The sequence below is a fragment of the Ochotona princeps genome, chromosome 6, assembly GCF_030435755.1.
Source record: "Ochotona princeps isolate mOchPri1 chromosome 6, mOchPri1.hap1, whole genome shotgun sequence".
NCBI classification, from domain to species: Eukaryota; Metazoa; Chordata; class Mammalia; order Lagomorpha; family Ochotonidae; genus Ochotona; species Ochotona princeps.
In genome coordinates this window covers 22218159-22237316 of record NC_080837.1, presented here as the reverse complement: position 1 = coordinate 22237316, position 19158 = coordinate 22218159, and the positions used below count along the sequence as shown (strand labels likewise).

Below are 19158 nucleotides of genomic sequence, written 5' to 3'. Positions count from 1 at the left end.
CTGCCAGCCAGTGGACTTTGGAAGGCTTTTTTCAACCTTGGAGCAATGAAACCAACAGTGTCTGAGAATAATCAAAGCCACTCAAATAATATTCAGAATATTCTTCCCCAAAGAATATTCCTCAGAATATCAAAAGAATATTCCTCAGAATATTCTTCTCCATATTGGTGTTTCTATGATGAATCAAGTGGATATCCCTTGTCTGAGTACTGATGTAGTTTGGCAGCTGGGATCAGCCCCCGTCCCCTTTTTCTCCCCTGCCAACCCATACAGGAGAAAAGGGAAGAAAAGGAAAATTGAAGCATTTGTCCCAACTACCTTCCCCCATGACTGAACCCTAATCAGTGAGCCTCGTGGGCGTGCATCCTTGTCAACTATATAAACAACATCAAAATTAAAATTAAAACAAAAATATTAATCCAGTGGGTGTAACTAGAATAAAATCAAAGTCAGTGAAATTGATAATGTGTTTACCTTTTTGGTAATATGCCTTAAAATGTAAAAGTGTAAATTAGGAAACAGTTTTGCAAAGCATTGACAAGTGGGAAAATTCTATGTGTAAGCAGTGCTGTGATGTTTATGCTGTTTTTCAATTGGTCATTTAAAACAATAATTTGAAAGTCACCATAATCGAAGAAAAGGGGAGAGAGGCAGTGAGCTAGAGAGAGAAGAGAGTCTTATCCTCTGGTTCACAATCCAAGTAGCCATAAGAGTCCAGGCAAGTTGGGGCTGAAGCCAAGAGCTAGGAATCCCATCCTGGTCAACCTGTGGATGACGAGGGCACAAGGACTTGGGCCATCTTTTGCTGCTTTCCCATACCATGAGCATAAAACCTGATTTGAAGTGAAACAGCTGGAACTCAACCTGCCACTTTAATGGGGGATGCCAATGTCACAAGCGACAGCTTAATCTGTGCTATGATACTAGCCCCTAATTGATAATTTCCTCTTAAAGAATTCAATATGTGGAAACGCACAATAGCCTAGTGGATAAATCCTCGCCTTGCATGTGCCGGGATCCCATATGAGCACCATTTCGTGTCCTAGCTGCTCCACTTCCCATCTGGCTCCCTGCTTGTGGCTGGGGAAATCAGTCAAGGATGGCCCAAAGCCTTGGGACCCTCTACTTGTGTGGGAGACCTGGAAGAGCTCCAGGGTTTTTGCTTCGGATTGACTCAACTCTGGCCGTTGTGACCGCTTGGGGAGTGGATCAACGGATGGAAGATCTTCCTCTCTCTCTCTGTCTCTCCTCCTCTCTGTATATCCAACTTTCCAGTAAAAATAAATCAGTCTTTAGGATAATTAAATGAGTCTTTAAAGTAAAAAAAAAAAATCAGTATATATGGTTTTTCCTGTTCCTGCACTTTGAAAAATGTCATAATGAAATAGTTTCTAAATCAGTTTGCTAATGAAAGAAATTTTAGAGCTAAGTTTGTTTACTTTCAAAAGCATTTTGTGTATATAACTTCATCCCTGATCCCCAAGAATCCTCCAGTACACCAAAATTTGCAGTGAAATATAAGGGGAAGATGAATATTTTTTGTATCAAGGAGGCCCAGATCTTTAACAGAGATGTATATTTCCGAGAGGGTTTTTTCAGTTATCACTTTGAAACATGAAGTCTGCAATGATGATGCTCCCCCTATTTCATCTTACTAAGGGCCATCTTCCATAGAAATTTCTTGGCAAACATTGTAGGTTAGAAATACGACGTGAAGCAGGGAGCAGTAAGAGCAGCAACAGGCAAGTGTTTTTCCAGTTCTGTTCAGAAAGGTTCACAGATTCTTTGCTTGTCTACAACTTCTTATTACCAATAAATTGTAAAGGAAAATCAGATTTATATATTAATTCTAAAATTTATCCAGTTTGCAGAAAAGTAAAATGTTCAAGTATAAACAAAAACAGACACTTTGGAAGATGTTTGCATCCTGATATTGTAAAGCTTTCATATTTGCAGAGAGTACTGGTACTTTATTGATATCAGTAAGAAAAATTATAAATAGCTGGTACTTCTAAAAAATTCATGGAAAGTTGGATGAAGAAAATAAACATTTTGATGCAGAAAAGTTTTGAAATCCATACATAGTTTTTTTAATCATAGACATTTTCCATTAGCATTTTGAAATAGTTTTTGTTACATATTTTTGAGAAGAAATGTAGGGTATCAGTCAATATTTAATGGTAGTGTGGGGAGTAATCAGGCATTGCTGTGAATTGTTGGTGAAAATATTGATTATGGAGTCTTTGGTAAGGACATTTTGTCAGTGAGTATCTGAATTTATTCTTTCCAGCTCACAACTACTTAGATGAATATATTCTACAAAATTGGCTTTGGAGTGTGTGAGAGTGTGTGTGTGTGTATGTGTGTGTAAACACATGTGCATTCATGAAAAAGACTGCTCAGGAGGGGTCATGTAAACAGAACTGTTTCCAGTTTTTTTACTGGTTGCGATCTCTTTAGTGCTTTGTATTCTAAAAATGTTGGGAAGCTCTGGATGGAATGAAACTCCATACTGATGTGAGAAAAAATCTCCAGTATTACTCAAATAAGAAAGTAGGTTGAGCTGATACAGTTATTCATAAAAATTAAATGTGCTAATAAGATTTTAAAATGTGTAGTAACAGTATATGCTCAGTTGCCTAGTACCTTTGTAACATATTTGAAATATTTCACTTACAGATGCTTCTTTGACAAGACCACTTCACCACCAAGCTTCTGCCTGCCCACACTCTCATGGAAACCCACCACCTCAGACTCAGCCTCCCCCTCAAGTGGATTATGTTATTCCTCATCCTGTACATGCTTTCCATTCTCAAATATCTTCTCATGCGGCATCGCATCCTGTGGCACCTCCACCTCCAACTCACTTAGCCAGCACAGCTGCACCAATCCCTCAGCATCTTCCTCCCACACACCAACCAATTTCCCACCATATTCCAGCTGCAGCGCCTCCAGCACAGAGACTGCACCCTCATGAAGTGATGCAGAGGATGGAAGTTCAAAGGAGGAGGATGATGCAGCATCCAACGTATGTATCTAATTTTTTTTTTAATCTTGTTTGATTTTTCTATTTCAGCCTTTAGAAATAATTTAGCTATACTGAATCCTTGATTCATTAGGAAATTGGTTGTTTACTAATCAGAATCTTCCTCTGTGCCTTATGCTGAACTGTAAGTTTTTATGTAAAGTAAAAACCTGAGTGTCCAAATAATAAATATTTTTGTGTTATATAAATAATTTATATCAGAATACTGAATGAAATCACACCACTTTTTATCATATGATGCCAAATCATTTCCTTCTGCATACTAATCTCTTGTTCGTCTTTCTGTAATATCTTGTAGCTAAAGCTTGATTCAGAGTTGAAGATCCTGAGGAACAAGATCTAAAATGGAATTTTTGAAAACTGCTATTAAGAATTTTTCCTTGATTTTTAAAAATATAATTAAATACTATAATGTTATATTCCCCAAATTTTTAAAAAACTACAAGTGAGCTTTTTTTTGTCCAAATTCAGGATAGTTAACTGCCATCTTATTCTTGCCTGCCTGTTTTTGTGACAAAGGTATTTTAATTCAAAACAACTACACTGTTCATTTACAAAGTCTGTGACAATTTTCATCCAATGAAAGCTGAGTTTAACAGACTATACGTCCTGTAGTCCCAAAAATCTTAACTGCTCTTTCCTTTACACTAAATGTTTGTGTAACTTTTGATCTAGTTAATGATCTAGCATTTGTGTATATTCTTCCTGTAGTTAAAGAATCTGGATATAATCTTAAATTTGCCTCCATATAATAAACCTTTGAATACAAAGTTGCCAGTATACAGTCATGTGCTATAGTAGCTGGAAAATAATTTGAAATCATTAAGAGTGAACATGGAAAATCTTTCTGTGTAAAATAAAAATTTTTTTTGAAGAATAGAGAAGAGTTGAATTGCAGATATTATGCACTCAAGCCATAAGGCATGGTCATACTCAGTTGCTTCAGACTATGTTTTCATATCCTCAGTGGGCTCAAGAGAGATCTGCATGGTTAGGAAGGAACTAAACTTTTTGTAGTGCTTTAGGACCATTTGCAATTATAAATTCAGCTGCCTTTGGAAGAGAAAACACAATAAATTGATGCAGAATATAATGTGAAAGTAGCTGTATGTTTCCTGATACGTGCCCTGCATGTATTGTGAAACAAATGCAGAAGGTAAAAAAATTGTTTTTCCTCCTCAGCTTGCATCCAATTAAGATGTTTTTATATGATTGAATGAAGCAAAATAGTTTCCATTTCCATGCTTCGTTTGTTTATATGTGGAGTGTGTGTGTGTGTGTGTGTATGTTTTAATGTCTGTAGAATTTGCTGGGTATTTGATTTTTAATTTATAGGCATTGAATATCATTTTAAAATTAAAGAAATATATAAGTTAACGCTAAAATTTTTTTCTTGGGTTAATATTTTAATTCATGGCATTGGAATAAATGAACAGAATTTGTGGATGAAGTTTTCATTTCTTGACTTATTTCTAATATGTATTTTATAACAATTTGTACATGTTTATATGTAATACTAGATTTTTTTTCTGCATTAAGAAATAACCAATTATTCAATTATTTCCAGTGGTCTTTTTGTGTTCTGTGTTTCCAGGCGGGCACATGAACGGCCCCCACCCCATCCACATAGAATGCACCCAAACTATGGTCATGGGCATCACATTCATGTGCCTCAGACTATGTCCTCACATCCCCGCCAAGCTCCGGAGAGATCTGCCTGGTCAGTATCTTATTTGTTTTAAAGTAATTCTCACTAGTGTCTGATAAAATTACTGCCAGTAGATGAGTAAGGGTCGAGAGGAAAGAGTAGAAGCTTGAGTTGTAGGGCAGCAAGCAATGGCAAGCAGTAGACTTTATTTTCTAGAAATAATTTTGCTATGTTTTTTGTTTGTTTGTTTAAAGATTTATTTATTGTTTTACCAAGTCAGATATACAGAGAGGAAGAGAGACAGAGAGGAAGATCTTCTGTCCGATGATTCACTCCCCAAGTGAGCCGCAATGGGCTGGTGCGCGCCGATCCAAAGCCGGGAACCAGGAACCTCTTCCGGGTCTCCCACGCGGGTGCAGTGTCCCAATGCATTGGGCCGTCCTCAACTGCTTTCCCAGGCCACAAGCAGGGAGCTGGATGGGAAGTGGAGCTGCTGGGATTAGAACCGGCGCCCATATGGGATCCCGGGGCTTTCAAGGCGAGGACTTTAGCTGCTAGGCCACGCTGCAGGGCCCTGTTATGTTTTTAATTGATGAATAATTATGCATATATTTTGGGGGAAGCATGTGATGTTTGAGTCCGTGTATCGAGACATACATAACACATGATTAACTGGGATCACCATCCTCTGCAGTAGAATACCACAATGTATTCCTGTCTTCTAAGTAAAACTTTGTCAGTGACCAACATTTTTGTTTTCCCTGATCCCCTGCCCTAGCCTTTGCTAACCAACACTGTTTTTCTCTGCATATCTGGAATTGACATTTTTAGATGCCATGGGTAAGTGTGCAGGGTAGAGCTTTTTTTTCTGTTTTTCAGGGTTGTATATACCAAGTTAACTCTGTAAACTAAGTTTATTTCTCACAACTTAATATGCTCCCTACATTTGTATTCAGTTCTTAGAATGACTGGTTAAATTGTTTTGGCTGAATTATCTTTTTCTCAGCTTTGTGTGGAGAAACCTCAGATGAAAATGTCAGTATACCCCCCGTTTCTGTTGATAATAAAGTTAGAAGCATAGTGTTTCTTGCATAATCTATGTTTCCTAGTAGTTTGGGCTGTCAGTGTTTACTGTAAGGAGGACCAAAAGTTCACCTGTCTCCATCATTTGGCAGGGAACTGGGAATCGAAGCTGGAGTGACTGCAGCTACCTATACCCCTGGGGCATTGCATCCTCACCTGGCCCACTACCATGCACCACCTCGACTTCATCACTTACAATTAGGAGCGCTTCCTTTAATGGTAAAACAAAATTTTCAAAAGTCTGGCTTCTTGTTCTTAAAGAAATTTTCTTTTTCTAAATTATTTTATTTGGAAGTATTTTTCTTTGATATATTAGTATTTTCATGGTTTAATGGAATTTGAGAATAATTGTTAGGTGCAAATTGTATTATAAAAAGGTACTGGGTAATATTGAAATTTATATTTATAATTTGTGCAATAAAACGTATTGTTTGTGCACCAAAGTGTGCAAATGGTTTTTAAATTTTTTTTTACATTTAGTTGATTACTATTCACTCTCAAAGGATAAATGATTTTTTTTTATTTTGCCATATTTAGTATGTTTTCTGTTGCAGTCATGCTTTATTTTTGATTTTTGTGGAAGAATTATTCTAATTCTTTGCCTGACATTTGAAATAAATGTAGTGTTTGTTGATAGCATGTTTACTAAAGAACAATTGTAGCGAGTATTTATTGAGTTTTCCATGAGAGATGTTCAAAAGTTCATTCAAAACGTGCATTATGAGAAATATATGCATGGAATTCAAATTGTTGTGGTATTAAAAAAAATGCATCCTTAAACAATTTTTCCAAGAACTTTTTGAAGTGCTTTTTTGTATATATGATATATATAAAAGGTTGCTGCATGGGAAGTGTGGCTGCCAAGACATGAACTGGCACCCATATGGGATCCCGAGCATGCAAGGTGAGAACTCTAACCACTAGGCTACTGCACCAGGCCCTGAAGTCCTTTTATATTTGTACTACATACCACTTCCAGTCCATCTCCCTTATGGCCTGGGAAAGCAGCAGAGGATGACCCAAAGCCTTGGGACCCTGCACCTGTGTGGGAGACCCGGAAGAGCCTCCTGGCTTTGGAGGTTCAACTTTGCTCTTGTGACCATTTATGGAGTGGACTAATAGATGGAGGATCTCTCTGTGTCTTCTCTAAATCTGCCTTTCAAATAAAAAGAAAAAATATTTTTAAGATTCATGAACTTTTAAAGCTTTCTGAATTTCATATAATGTGATATTTCTAGATATTGGGAGAGTAAAGGTCAAATGGTGATAAGTAAAGCTGCTCTGCTAAGAAAGTGCAACTCAGAAACCACTGAAGGGGCGATATCCTGATCTTACTGACACTTTAAAAATCCAAGTGGTATTTTTACAGGCATGTATGATTGTACCTAATTATGGAGTACTACATGATATTTTTTTAAATGTGTTTACTGTATAATGTCCAGTTAGATTAAATTTATGCTCTTCAAGCATTTTAAATGTTTCTTCGTTGTAAAACATTCAGAATCATTGTAGTTTTTGCTGCTGCTGTTTTTAAAAAAATTGAGAGGCAGGGTTACAGAGTGATGAGGAGAGATAGAATCTTCAGTGTACCTGATGCATAAGCACAACACTGGTCACCATTTCTTTTTCTTTTCCTTTTTTTTTTTTTTAAAGAGAAATAATATAGTACATTGTCATTATCTTTAGTCAGTTTACTTGGTAATAGAAACCCCAAAGTTCCTATCTCTATTAACTTTTTTTTAAAAAGAAGATGTTTTGGCCAAGTGCAGTAGCCTAGTGGATAAGTCCTTACCTTGCGTGCGTCAGGGTTCCATTTAGGTGCCAGTTTCTGTTCTGGCTACTCCACTTCTTATCCAGCTTCCTGCTTGTGACTGGGGAAAGCAGTAGAGAATGGCTCAAAACTTTGAGACACTGCACCCACTTGGGAGACTCAGAGGAGGCTCCTGGCTCCTGGCTTTGGATCAGCTCAACTCCAGCCGTTGCGGCCACTAGGGGAGTGAACCAGCGGAATGAAAGATCTTTCTGTCTCTCCTTCTTTCTGTAAATCTGACTTTCCAATAATAAAGAAATATTTAAAAAAAAAAGATTTTATTAATTTGAAAGTTAACAAAGAGAGGAATAAGAAGAGGAGACGTAAAGAGAGAGATACTGGTTCATCTCCAAATGGCCTCATTGGCCAAGACTGTGCCAGCAAGAACCGGTTCATCTGGTTCTCCCATTTGGGTACAGGTAACCAAGGACTTCGGTCCTACCTTGCTACTTTGCTTGGCACATAAGCAGGGAAAGTGATCAGAAATGGAACAGCTGGGACTTGAACTTGATGCTCTTGTGAGATGCTGGCATTGCAAATGGGAAGCTTAACCTATTACACTACAATGCTGGCCCCCTTAATTCCCATTTCCTTCTCTCCACTCTTTTCCCCTCTCCCTCTGATAGTCACTGTTCTATTTCTGATTTCTGTGAAGTCAGCTCTCAGATTCCACATACAAGTGGGATCGTGTGGCATATGGCTTTATTTCACTTAACATAGTGCCTCCAATTCTATCCTTGTTACGGCAGTTGATAAAATTTCATCCTTAACACTTTTAGAATGTCTAGTCATGTTGTAGTTTGAAGGCTGCTCGCACCCACTCTCACCCTTACCCTTCCGTTTAGACTTGAGGATATGAGGAATAAAATATGCACATACACTGTAACCAAAAAAAGTAGTTGTTGGCAAATATTTGAATAAATGTAGTTGGCATAAAGACGGTAGGACACGTTGAGTTTCATTGAGAATCATGCCCTTATTTTAGCATAGGTTAAATGTGTACAGTGATAATGTTTGTTAGATTTTAGATATGCTGAATCAGAGATACTTTGTATGAAGGTTGCATTCCAAGTAGAAATTGGAGTTTATGGTTTCACTGTCCATAGATACCTTGGTTAAAGCTTTGTGATTTGTGGGCCCGGCGGTGGTGTGGCCTAGCGGCTAAGGTCCTCGCCTTGAATGCCCCGGGATCCCATGTGGGCGCCGGTTCTGGTCCCGGCAGCTCCACTTCCCATCCAGCTCCCTGCTTGTGGCCTGGGAGGGCAGTCGAGGACGGCCCAATGCATTGGGACACTGCACCCGCGTGGGAGACCCGGAGGAGGTTCCTGGTTCCCAATTTTGGATCGGCGTGCACCGGCCCGTTGCGGCTCACTTGGGGAGTGAATCATTGGACGGAGGATCTTCCTCTCTGTCTCTTCTCCTGTGTATATCTGGCTGTAATAAAATGAATAAATCTTTAAAAAAAAAAAGCTTTGTGATTTGTAAATACATAGCGGTAATGAATCTGTGGGAAATAATTGGGTTTGCAGGGAAAATCAAGTGTCAAATGACATTTTTAAACATTGGTGAGTGACAGGAGCGTTTCAAAATGATAGTACTGAAATTTAAACATGCTCAGTTTCTTATCACAGAAAGGTCAAGTTTGAGAAGTGTTGAATATGTATGTTTTGGAGCGGTTATTAGTGATTTTGACCAGAATGATTTTAGTAATGGTGAAGGATGGAGATGAGGCATCTCTTAGTTTACAGTCAAGGTAAAAGTGTGAGGGCAGGGAATATAGACTTAGCTGTGAAGGGAAAGTTGGAAGTACAATTGACAGTAATTCCAGGGATTAAGGAGTTATTTAGGTCTTAGGAAACTTGAGAAAGTTTGATTTGGGACAGAAAACTACTAGAGATGTCTTATTTGAAAACTTCTAAGAGGAATGGAAAGTAGTAGAAGTACCATCCAGGATGGGGAGAACTGAGAACATGAGAAAAGGTGATGGGGATTAAGTCTCAGGGAAAGCTCAACCATAAAAGCTAGAGCAAGGGAAACTAGGAAGAGTTTTCAAGTGAGAGAAGGTATAGACGCTTTACCTGCTTCTTTCTGAGCTCCCTGAGGGGGCAGAGTAGGATGGATTATTTGTGGACTGTGTTGATACTGCCAGAAGGAAAGTTGCAGATAGTTTTTGTAATGAGCTACTTGTTCAGAATTACTGCTTATTTTAAATTCTTTTCCATATATGAACTGTCTCTTGAAACTAAAAAGCCTACTCTGGGTTATATGTTGTGAGTCTTTGTTGTCTAATTAAGAAGTAATGTTGAAGATTTGTTTATGAAGATTGAAGAATTAGTCACTAGAATCTCTGATTCCTGGTGCAGTTAACTGTCAGTATTCACTGCGATTTTGTACTGTATGTTTGCTGCAAATGTTACATTAATATGGGGTCATTACTCTTTTTTTTTTTTAAGATTTATTATTTTTATTGGAAAGGCAGATATATATAGAGGAGGAGAGAGAGGAATATCTTCCGTCCGATGATTCACTCCCCAAGTGAGCGCAACAGATGGTGCTGCGCCAATCCGAAGCCAGGAACCTGGAACCTCTTCCTGGTCTCCCACGCGGGGGCAGGAACCCAAGGCTTTGGGCCGTCCTCAACTGCTTTCCCAGGACACAAGCAGGGAGCTGGATGGGAAGTGGAGCTGCTGGGATTAGAACCGGCGCCCATATGGGATCCCGGGGCGTTCAGGGCGAGGACTTTAGCCGCTAGGCCACACCGCCGGGTCCGGGGGGGGGGGGGGTGTCATTACTCTTAAGGACAATACAGGGCAGATTGTTCTCCCTCAGTTGGGAGTATGCATGTTGGGAAATTGAAGCTTTGGGCAAGGTACATGTTGATAAATGACTTTAAACACAAAAGTTGATTTTAGAGTGACAAAAGTCCATGTTAATGAGGATTGACTCTACCTAACAAAATGCATGCGAACAATGGCAAAATTCCCACCAACAAAGTCAAATAAGGGGGTTATGGTGCCTCTGCTTGTTAGCAAATAGAGTAAAGGACTGAACAGACTTTTATCTTGAGGTTAAAAATATTTCTTACATGTTTATCTTAAAAAGATCTAAAGATAATTTTACTCTTCCTGTTTGTAGTACTAAGCATGAAGCTTTTATTAGGGTGCTTGTTTCATAGCATTCTGTAAGTCAGATCAGGAAATCTTATCTCATGAAACAGTTTTTCTTCTATTCTGACCATATTTTTAAGAGTCCTAAGATGGTATTTTTAAAAGAAACCTGATCCTGTTATTGAATACTTAACTGTACTTCTGTGTACTTAGTAAAGTTAATTGGATTGTATGAGTAATTGGAGACCATTATGTTTCTTGAATTATTCATCTGTCCTTAATTGATGTAGTCTATCTTTTTTTATTAAAATAGGTTCCTGATATGGCAGGCTATCCTCATATCCGTTACATTTCATCAGGATTGGATGGAACATCATTCAGAGGTCCTTTCAGGGGTAATTTTGAGGTATGAAATAAAGGAAGATATGCATCTCAGTTTCTACAATGCAGAGAGAGCTTGTTATTTATAATTGTGTAGGATTAATGCAATTAATGTAATGGCTGAGGATCAGAAAGCAGTAAAATGTCTCATTTTTGATATTGTTTCTGGGGTTACAGAAAGTTTCATAGGAAACATTAATCCCAAGTTCAAAAGTTAATTATTTACAGAAGAGTAAATGGAAATATCTAGGGGCTTGTACCATGGCGTAGTAGACTAAACCTCTGCCTGTGGCACCAGCATTCCACATGGGCACCTGTTTGTGTCCAATCCAGCTCCTGCCCTTGGGCCTCTGCTTCCATGTGGGAGACCTGGCTTCTGACCAGCTCCCTCTGTTGCAGCAGTGTGCGGTGTAAGCCAGTGGATAGAAGACCTTTCTGTGTCTCTACTTTTTTTCTGTGATCTGCCTTTAAAATATAAAAATAACAATGAAATAAATCTTTAAAACAAAGGAAAAAAATCTGGCATTAATATAAATATAAGCTAGGGTAATAAATAATGAACAATATATTTTAAAATTTATTTTTATTTGAAGGGCAGCATTACAGAAAGAGGAGAGACAAATTTTCCATCTGCTGGTACACTGCCCAAATGACCACAGTGGCCAGTGTCGGGCTTGTCGAAGACCAGGAGTCTCTTCTGATCTCCCATGGGTGTGTAGGGTCCAAGAACCCAGGCTAATTTCTGCTGCTTTCCTTGGCGCAAGTAGCTGGATGGAAAGTGGAGCAGCCCATATGGAGTTCTGGCAACACAGGCAGACGCTTAATGTACTGCATCATGACACTAGCCGCAATAAACAATATCATTTGTTGTGGGGTGAGGGGGAAATCTTGCATTTTTTCCCCTTAGAGGTTTATTTACTGAGACCAATGCTGTGTCATATTAAGTAAAGTTGCCGCCTGTATTGCTGGCTTCCCATATAATAGTCGGTTTGAGTTCTGGGTGCTCCTTTTCTGAACTTGCTCCTTGGATGTGCTTGGGGAGCCCTCAGAGAGGATGACTTCTTGGTTTGGGCTCTTGAATCCGTATGCGAGACCAAGAAGAAGCTCCTGAGTTTGGATTGACCTAGTTCTAACCATTGCAGTCATTTGGGGAGTGAACTAGAAGATGGGATATGTTTCTGTCTCTCCCTCTTTGTGACTGTGACTTTCAAATCAGTAAATAAACCTTACAAAAAAAGATTAATTTGGTTTTTCAAAGGTAGAGCTAGACACAGAGATCTTCCATCATCTGATTCATTCCCCAGCTGGTTGTAATGTCTGGGGCTGGGCCCATTCCAGGACCAGGCTCAGTCTAGGAGTCTGGAACTTCATTTGGGTCTCCCATGAGAGTGTTCAGAGGTCCAAACACTTGGGCAATCTTCTTTGCTGCTTCTTGTCAGTTTGGAAGTTGAAGTTGGTATGATTTATGAGAGTTGTTGTTTGATTTTTCCCCCTAATTTACTAAAATGATTTCTTCTGCTTTCATATATACTTATTGATTCTATAGTACTCTGTAGTAAGATTTGTATTGTTACCCTAAATTGCAAGAATAGCTGTGAAACTGCTTCAGATGTCTGAGCAAAAATGTTTGAAGGCATCATCTGCCTTATCAAGTATAATAGCAATTGTAAAGATTTATTTTTACTAGAAAGACGGGTCATATTTACAGAGAGGAGAGACAAAGATTTTGCATCTGTTGATTCACTCCCCAAATGGTTGCAACAGCTGGAGCTGAGCCAACGCAAAGCCTGGAGTCAGGAGCTTCTTCTGGGTCTCCCACATGGGTGCAGGGTCCCAAGGCTTTGGCCATCCTCTGCTGCTTTCCCAGGCCACAAGCAGGGAGCTTGCAAGATGAGAATTTAGCCACTGAGCCATTGCACTGGGCCCATAAGAATAGTCTTATAAACAAACTTTTGTCGTTGTATATTATTGCGGGTTTAAAACTGTGGAAGTTTACACTTTTGCAGTGTTGAGAGCGTTGTTCAAAATATAATCATCTTGACTCTTATTAATAGTTACCCTTCATTTCAGGAGCTTATTCATTTGGAAGAAAGATTAGGAAATGTTAATCGTGGAGCATCCCAGGGAACAATTGAGAGATGTACATATCCCCATAAATATAAAAAGGTAAGAGTTGATTTCATGAAATTTCTAGAATATTATTGAAATGCTTAAAATCCAGTTATGACTTTCCATTGAACTTGTAAAACTATCTAGGATTAAAATTTTTTTTTAAAGTACAGAAATACATTCCTAGATTTTTCTTTCCAGAAAGAAAATGTATATATATTTTAATCAGCTTTGATGGCTGTTTCCTTACCTTATATTTCTAATAGTTTCTTCCTCATGTTTTATTATATCTGGAAGTTACAGAATAGACATATCAAATAAATTTATTAAAACCATATTTTGTTGATACAAAAAATGATATTTAATGCACAGAAATTGCTATCCTTTATATTTTCCATCTGTTTTTAAGAATAGTAACTATTGAGACTAAATTTAAGTTCTTTCATCTAAGCAAAATAGTAATTTATATGAATTTATATGAAATACTAATTTATATGAATGTTATTTCAAATATTCATCAGTAAAGTAAAATTTATATAGCTGTGCTGTATAATGGGATATATAAAATGTAATTTGCATTATGTAACATCTTTATTGGGGATTAAAAGTAATAGATTTCAAGCTAACCTTTATGTTAAATTTGAATTTTTTGATCTTGGGTATTGCCAGGGTCTTAATTAGCAGTAGTCATTGAATTCATACATTAATTCATGACAGTCTTATCTGGAAAAAATGTTGTGGGTGGATGTGTGGTATGGTTTGGTTTTGTTTGTTTTTCAAATGAACACAAACTTTACTCAGTTGTTCAATAATGTCATCTCTACTAATAAGGTAACAACTGATTGGTTCTCACAGAGGAAACTGCACTGCAAACAAGATGGGGAAGAAGGGACTGAGGAAGACACTGAGGAAAAATGTACTATCTGTTTGTCTATTTTAGAGGAAGGTGAAGATGTGAGGTAACTAGATATTAATTCATTACATTTCATTGTCAAAACTTTACTCGGGCTTTATTTGAAAGTAAGCTAGAAAACCAAGTAGATTATTCCTGGCATGTCCCTTTATCAACCTCCCACTTGTGGAACTTGCTTTTTGTAGTGAGTGAAGGAATAAAAAGATTATTCTCAGCTCACACCAGGCTTCTTTAAATCTGAAAGTGGAAATTTGAGAGAACTAAAGAATTACACTAATTTAGCTTCCAGAATTTAAAAATAGCGTCCAGACTATCTTGGTACAGGGTCTAAACCTGATTTTACCCTAGTGCTTCCTCTCTGCCTGAAGCACTGGTCTGTTCTTTGACTTTTATAATTTAGGAAATACTATTTTGCTAATCCATTATTTATATTAGGTATTTGTGTCCTGTTACTGTTTTGTTCCTTTTCTAATGTTTTTCCCCCCAGTGTTACATAATATCATGTAAAACAGGTCCTGTGACATATAACAGAACCATGTGAGAATATTGTTGCTCTAATTCATAGTAAGTACACCGAGAGAAGGAAAAAAATTATCAACTGTTGCTCACTATACCACACAGAAAGTAATTTGAGCGTCATCTTTTCATTGAATGCTTATAAATATGGATGTTTGTTGCATTTATGAAATTGACAGATACTATTCAAGGAATAATTGGAACACCTCTTTTTAGCTACTTGTTTTACAAAATGTTAGTTTGAAAGTGTCCGCAATTGTGGACAGTAGTCATGTTGAAAATTGAGTCAGACACTTTCATGTCATGTTTATATTGAAATTCAGTTAACTCTGTCTTTCTTGAAATCTTTATTTCTCCCTTTTTTTATATTCTTTATCATATCCTGAAGTAAATATCTCCTTTAGACCTGCCCATAAAATGGTATGGCTCATTTGGCTCATCTTCCACCTGCAACTATGAGTATCCTGTATGGGTGCTGGGTTTTGTCCTGGCTGCTGCAGTTCCGATCCAACTTTCTATTTATAGCCAAGGAAAGCAATGGAGGATGGCCTTACAGCTTTTGGACTCTGTACCTTATGTGGGAGACCCAAAAGAAGCTTCTGACTTCGGATCAGCTCAGCTGTAGCTGTTGGCGGCCATTTGGGGACGTGAATTAGTGCATGGTAGATCTCTGTCTCTCCTTCTCTCTATGAATCTGCCTTTTAAAAAAATAAATAAATATATTTTTAAATAAATCTTTAAAAAGGGAGAGGATATGGCAGTTACCCTGTGAAAACAGCATTACTGATCTTTACTGACTTAAGTTTAGTTATCAAGATCTTTTGGCTAGAATAATATTTATATTAAGTCAGCCCTTAAGAACAGTATTGCTACTGTATATTTATGATTTAAGTTCTGATGTAGTTCCATAACTGGTACAGTTCATCATCCTAACCGTTGATAGGTTATATTGCCCATGCAGATACCCATAAATATGCCCATATTTTTTCTCCAAAAGATAGAACTGCCTAGTAACCTGAAAACATTAATGAATTATTTCATGCATGACTTATTTATAAATAAATGACATGGTAATTGTCATAAAATTAACTTGTTTTTGTTTTTGTTTTGTCAAAAATAGGCGTCTTCCATGTATGCATCTTTTCCATCAAGTGTGTGTTGACCAGTGGTTGATTACTAATAAGAAGTGCCCCATATGCAGAGTGGACATTGAGGCCCAGCTGCCAAGTGAAAGTTGACATCATGTTTCAGAACTCTTGCCCTCCCTCTCATTCCCATCCTTCCCGGTACTGCAGTCAACCAAAGATGGCATGACTTACCTGCGCAGATTTGAAAGCATTGAACTTAGACTGCTGGCTCTGCTATATGGTACAACTAATGCTAGCCCTACAATTTATGTATACAGTTGATTTAGATGTATTTATAAAACCTTTTTTTTTTCCTAGATTTGACATTTTTCCTGTATCATTTTACTGTATTTTTGCATGGTTCCTGTATTGCATTTCTTTGCACATATTATGGGCTTGTGACCCTAAACTTGCAGGCAAGATTAGCTGCTTTAGTAAGTAGAGTTTTGTGATCTCTGTTTTTTACCTAGTTCCAACCCTTGAGAATTATGATTTTTTGTTATCCATTACTAACCTTTAATTTAATCGATCATGTATTTTAGTTTAATGTATAAAGATCCTCTAGAAAATGATAATATTGTGTATTAAGACATTCCTTAATTAGGACAAAGTGGCTGCTGTATATTTACAATACAAAATTCTGAGTTAAATACCATCCTTAATGCTGGGAACAGACTGCAAACCATATTCCATCAGATGCAGGTGGTGTCCACATCATCAGAGTGATCAAGACAAGTTTCTTGGTGTATCCCTTTCCTCTCAGCACAGTGCACATAGAGTTGAATATTGCTATACATTTAGACTGCTGTTCTGATTGTATTTATCTTTTTCCTATATCATTTAGAACTTTCTTTCCCTGACTGAATTTTTGCTGCTGTGAAACAGCTCTGATGAACACTAAATATTAAATTCAGTTGCCTGGATTGTACATATTTGCAGATTTAACAAAATTTTAGGGAAATTAAAAAAGACATGTAGAATTTTGTTAGTCTTCTGCCAAGCACGAGTGGTGAAGATATCTGCTATGTTGATTTTGTAAACACATCTAGTCAAGAATTAGGATTTCAGTCATTACTAGGTATTTATGCATTCATAGAACTTCTAAAAGTTCCAGGATCACCTGAAAGGGATTTTTATTAGTTTCAAGATAAATAAAGTCAGCTGAATCTACATGTCTCTTGTTTTATTTCTCTCTAAACTTGAAAACAGTAAATCTGCAGAAACTGTGAGGCACAAATTATACTGTCAACCTACTGTTGCTATGGTTATATATTCCCATTTCGTACTTTACCAAGAGTCGATCACTGATTTAAAATTTTTAATTTCTATAGTTAAGATTTACTGCATAATATAGAATATAAAGTTAAGTTAACATACTAACATTTCTCCTTTGGAGGAAGTTTTAATCCACTTCAGGATACATATTATCAAGATACTTTCATATACAGGATAGTCTAATTTTATTTGTTGAAATATGCTTAATATGCCCCAGATTGCAAATGCATCCAGTCAGTACTATCACTGTCTGTATGTGGAAGACATGTTCCCATGGATCATATGTGAAGATGTCAATAAGCTTGCATTAAACCACCTGCTTTGTAAGTGGATTGATTAATAAATAACTTATATTTCTATTGTCTTTGTGTTTCATAATTAGTTTTTATAAAAACAATTTAAACATCTTGGAATTCATAAAAAGTGATCCCATTCAAATTGGCATTTACATAATTTGGTGTTTGTGTTCATTATGGCTACTTGTCTTTTATATTAGTGTTACATTGTAGTTCATTGTCAATATCAGTCTGCTTCAACATAGTATGTATGGGGATGGGGGCTGGATTATGATCAACTATCTTTGATCATGAGCTGCTGTAGCAGAAGTTTGGGAGATTGAGGAAGAGCATTGACTCGTGTCTGCCGTCTGCCCCTTTAGCTGTGTGGAAATAGGAGTTTACCACTGGAAAACCCCGGCTCTGGGCCGCGGGACTGAAGTCAGCAGGAGAGGATTTCATGCCGTGGAGTCCTCTTGATGCTCCCCAGAACACAAGCACAGATAGATTTCTCAGTTTAAGATGCCCAGCTACCTGTTGATTTGCCATATAGTTACTACTGATTTTTTTTTTAAATTGTAGATGAAGCATTGTTACTTTAAAATTTATTTGATGGGAGTATTTGTGGAGCGAACTTAAATTGTTACTGCAGGAGCTTACTAATAAGCTACTGCTGTTACAGGAAATGGTGGTTAGGAATGAACCAAGTAAAGAAGCGAATGGTTTTGAACTATTGACTTTCTGTGTTTTGTTTTGATGTTTTACATTGTCTGCTGCAACAAAATTAACATTTCAGTCATAGCTATCCAAATACTTTAAAATTATTTTGTCAGCAAATCTTTACTTTTCTTTATTTTTAATATGTAAGTGATAAACTGGTATTTGAAACCTTTTTTTACTCTGATGACTTTTAGCTACTAGCATACTTCAGCAATTGAGCCATAACTGACATGGGGAAAAACTAGTCTGTTTTCAAAACTGTTATTTGTACTTAGTGAAACTCTGAAATTAAAATAGTAATTCTTCCTGGACATTCCATTATTAGTGTTTTGTGAATGGTGATAATTTAAATCTGTAGAGAATGCATCCTAATTCCTTTTTTTTTTTTTAACTTTTTTCCTAATTTTTAACTTCCGAAACCTCTACATACAGTAAATGTTACTGTTTATTGAAGCCTTGATGTGCCAAGATGTTGGATGTATCAAGGATGAATTATCTTCTCCCAGTCATAGATTTCAGTCACTTTCTTGAAATAAGAATTATTTCAAAACAATTATTTCTCATTAAGAAGTAAATGTTATCTGCAAAACAATTAGAACCTACCTCTTAGGGTTATTACCACAATTAAATGAGACAGTGAGTATAAAGTGCTGGACATATGATAACATTCTTAAGAACATGAAGTCTTCCTATACTTACTCGCTCTCTGCCACCCAAAAGCTTCTGCTTTGAAAAATGGTAGCTTAAGAAGATGCTGCACTATAGAGGAGATTTTCCTGCCTCCATTGAGTCCAAGTAGCTGACTAGATGAGAAGGAGCAGCCCACTTTAACCTCTGTCTGATGGGCTGCTGAGTCCCAGCACATGCATTTTCTGTCCCTGGCCTCACTGTCACAGCAGGAACAGCATTGCACGTTGGTATTGTTAAAGGCTGTAGCTTAGGAACCTACTACCAGCAGGTTATATTTAGAGTTTGTTATGCTCTCCTGATTTATCTCTCCCCAACTGTGCAGTGCTTGATTTCCTATAGGAGCTAAATACATACAACTACCTGTGTTGTATTTGAGCTGCTTCTAGCCTTTCCTTTGGCTTCTATCTCCAAGAAATGACTTGGGAGGTATTCTCAAAAGCTTCTGTGTAGCCAGATTG

At 37.3% G+C, this 19158-nt stretch overlaps 1 protein-coding gene across 8 annotated transcripts in view; it reads left to right on the top strand.

Annotated features, from left to right (window-relative positions):
- Positions 1 to 17372, top strand: part of RNF111 (ring finger protein 111) — a 130868-nt gene extending 113496 nt beyond the window's left edge. For 4 of the 8 annotated variants that reach the window (XM_058665770.1, XM_058665772.1, XM_058665769.1 and 1 more), the window contains exons 8-14: positions 2680 to 3028; positions 4614 to 4766; positions 5870 to 5996; positions 11008 to 11100; positions 13146 to 13241; positions 14016 to 14143; positions 15734 to 17372. In XM_058665770.1, the coding sequence (XP_058521753.1) occupies positions 2680 to 3028; positions 4614 to 4766; positions 5870 to 5996; positions 11008 to 11100; positions 13146 to 13241; positions 14016 to 14143; positions 15734 to 15851 (1064 nt within the window). In that variant the 3' untranslated portion in view covers positions 15852 to 17372. The remainder of the gene's footprint in view (positions 1 to 2679; positions 3029 to 4613; positions 4767 to 5869; positions 5997 to 11007; positions 11101 to 13145; positions 13242 to 14015; positions 14144 to 15733) is intronic. The other 4 variants (XM_004578040.3, XM_004578039.3, XM_004578038.3 and 1 more) reach the window with 3 other exon arrangements.
- The last annotated feature ends 1786 nt before the right edge of the window (positions 17373 to 19158 follow it).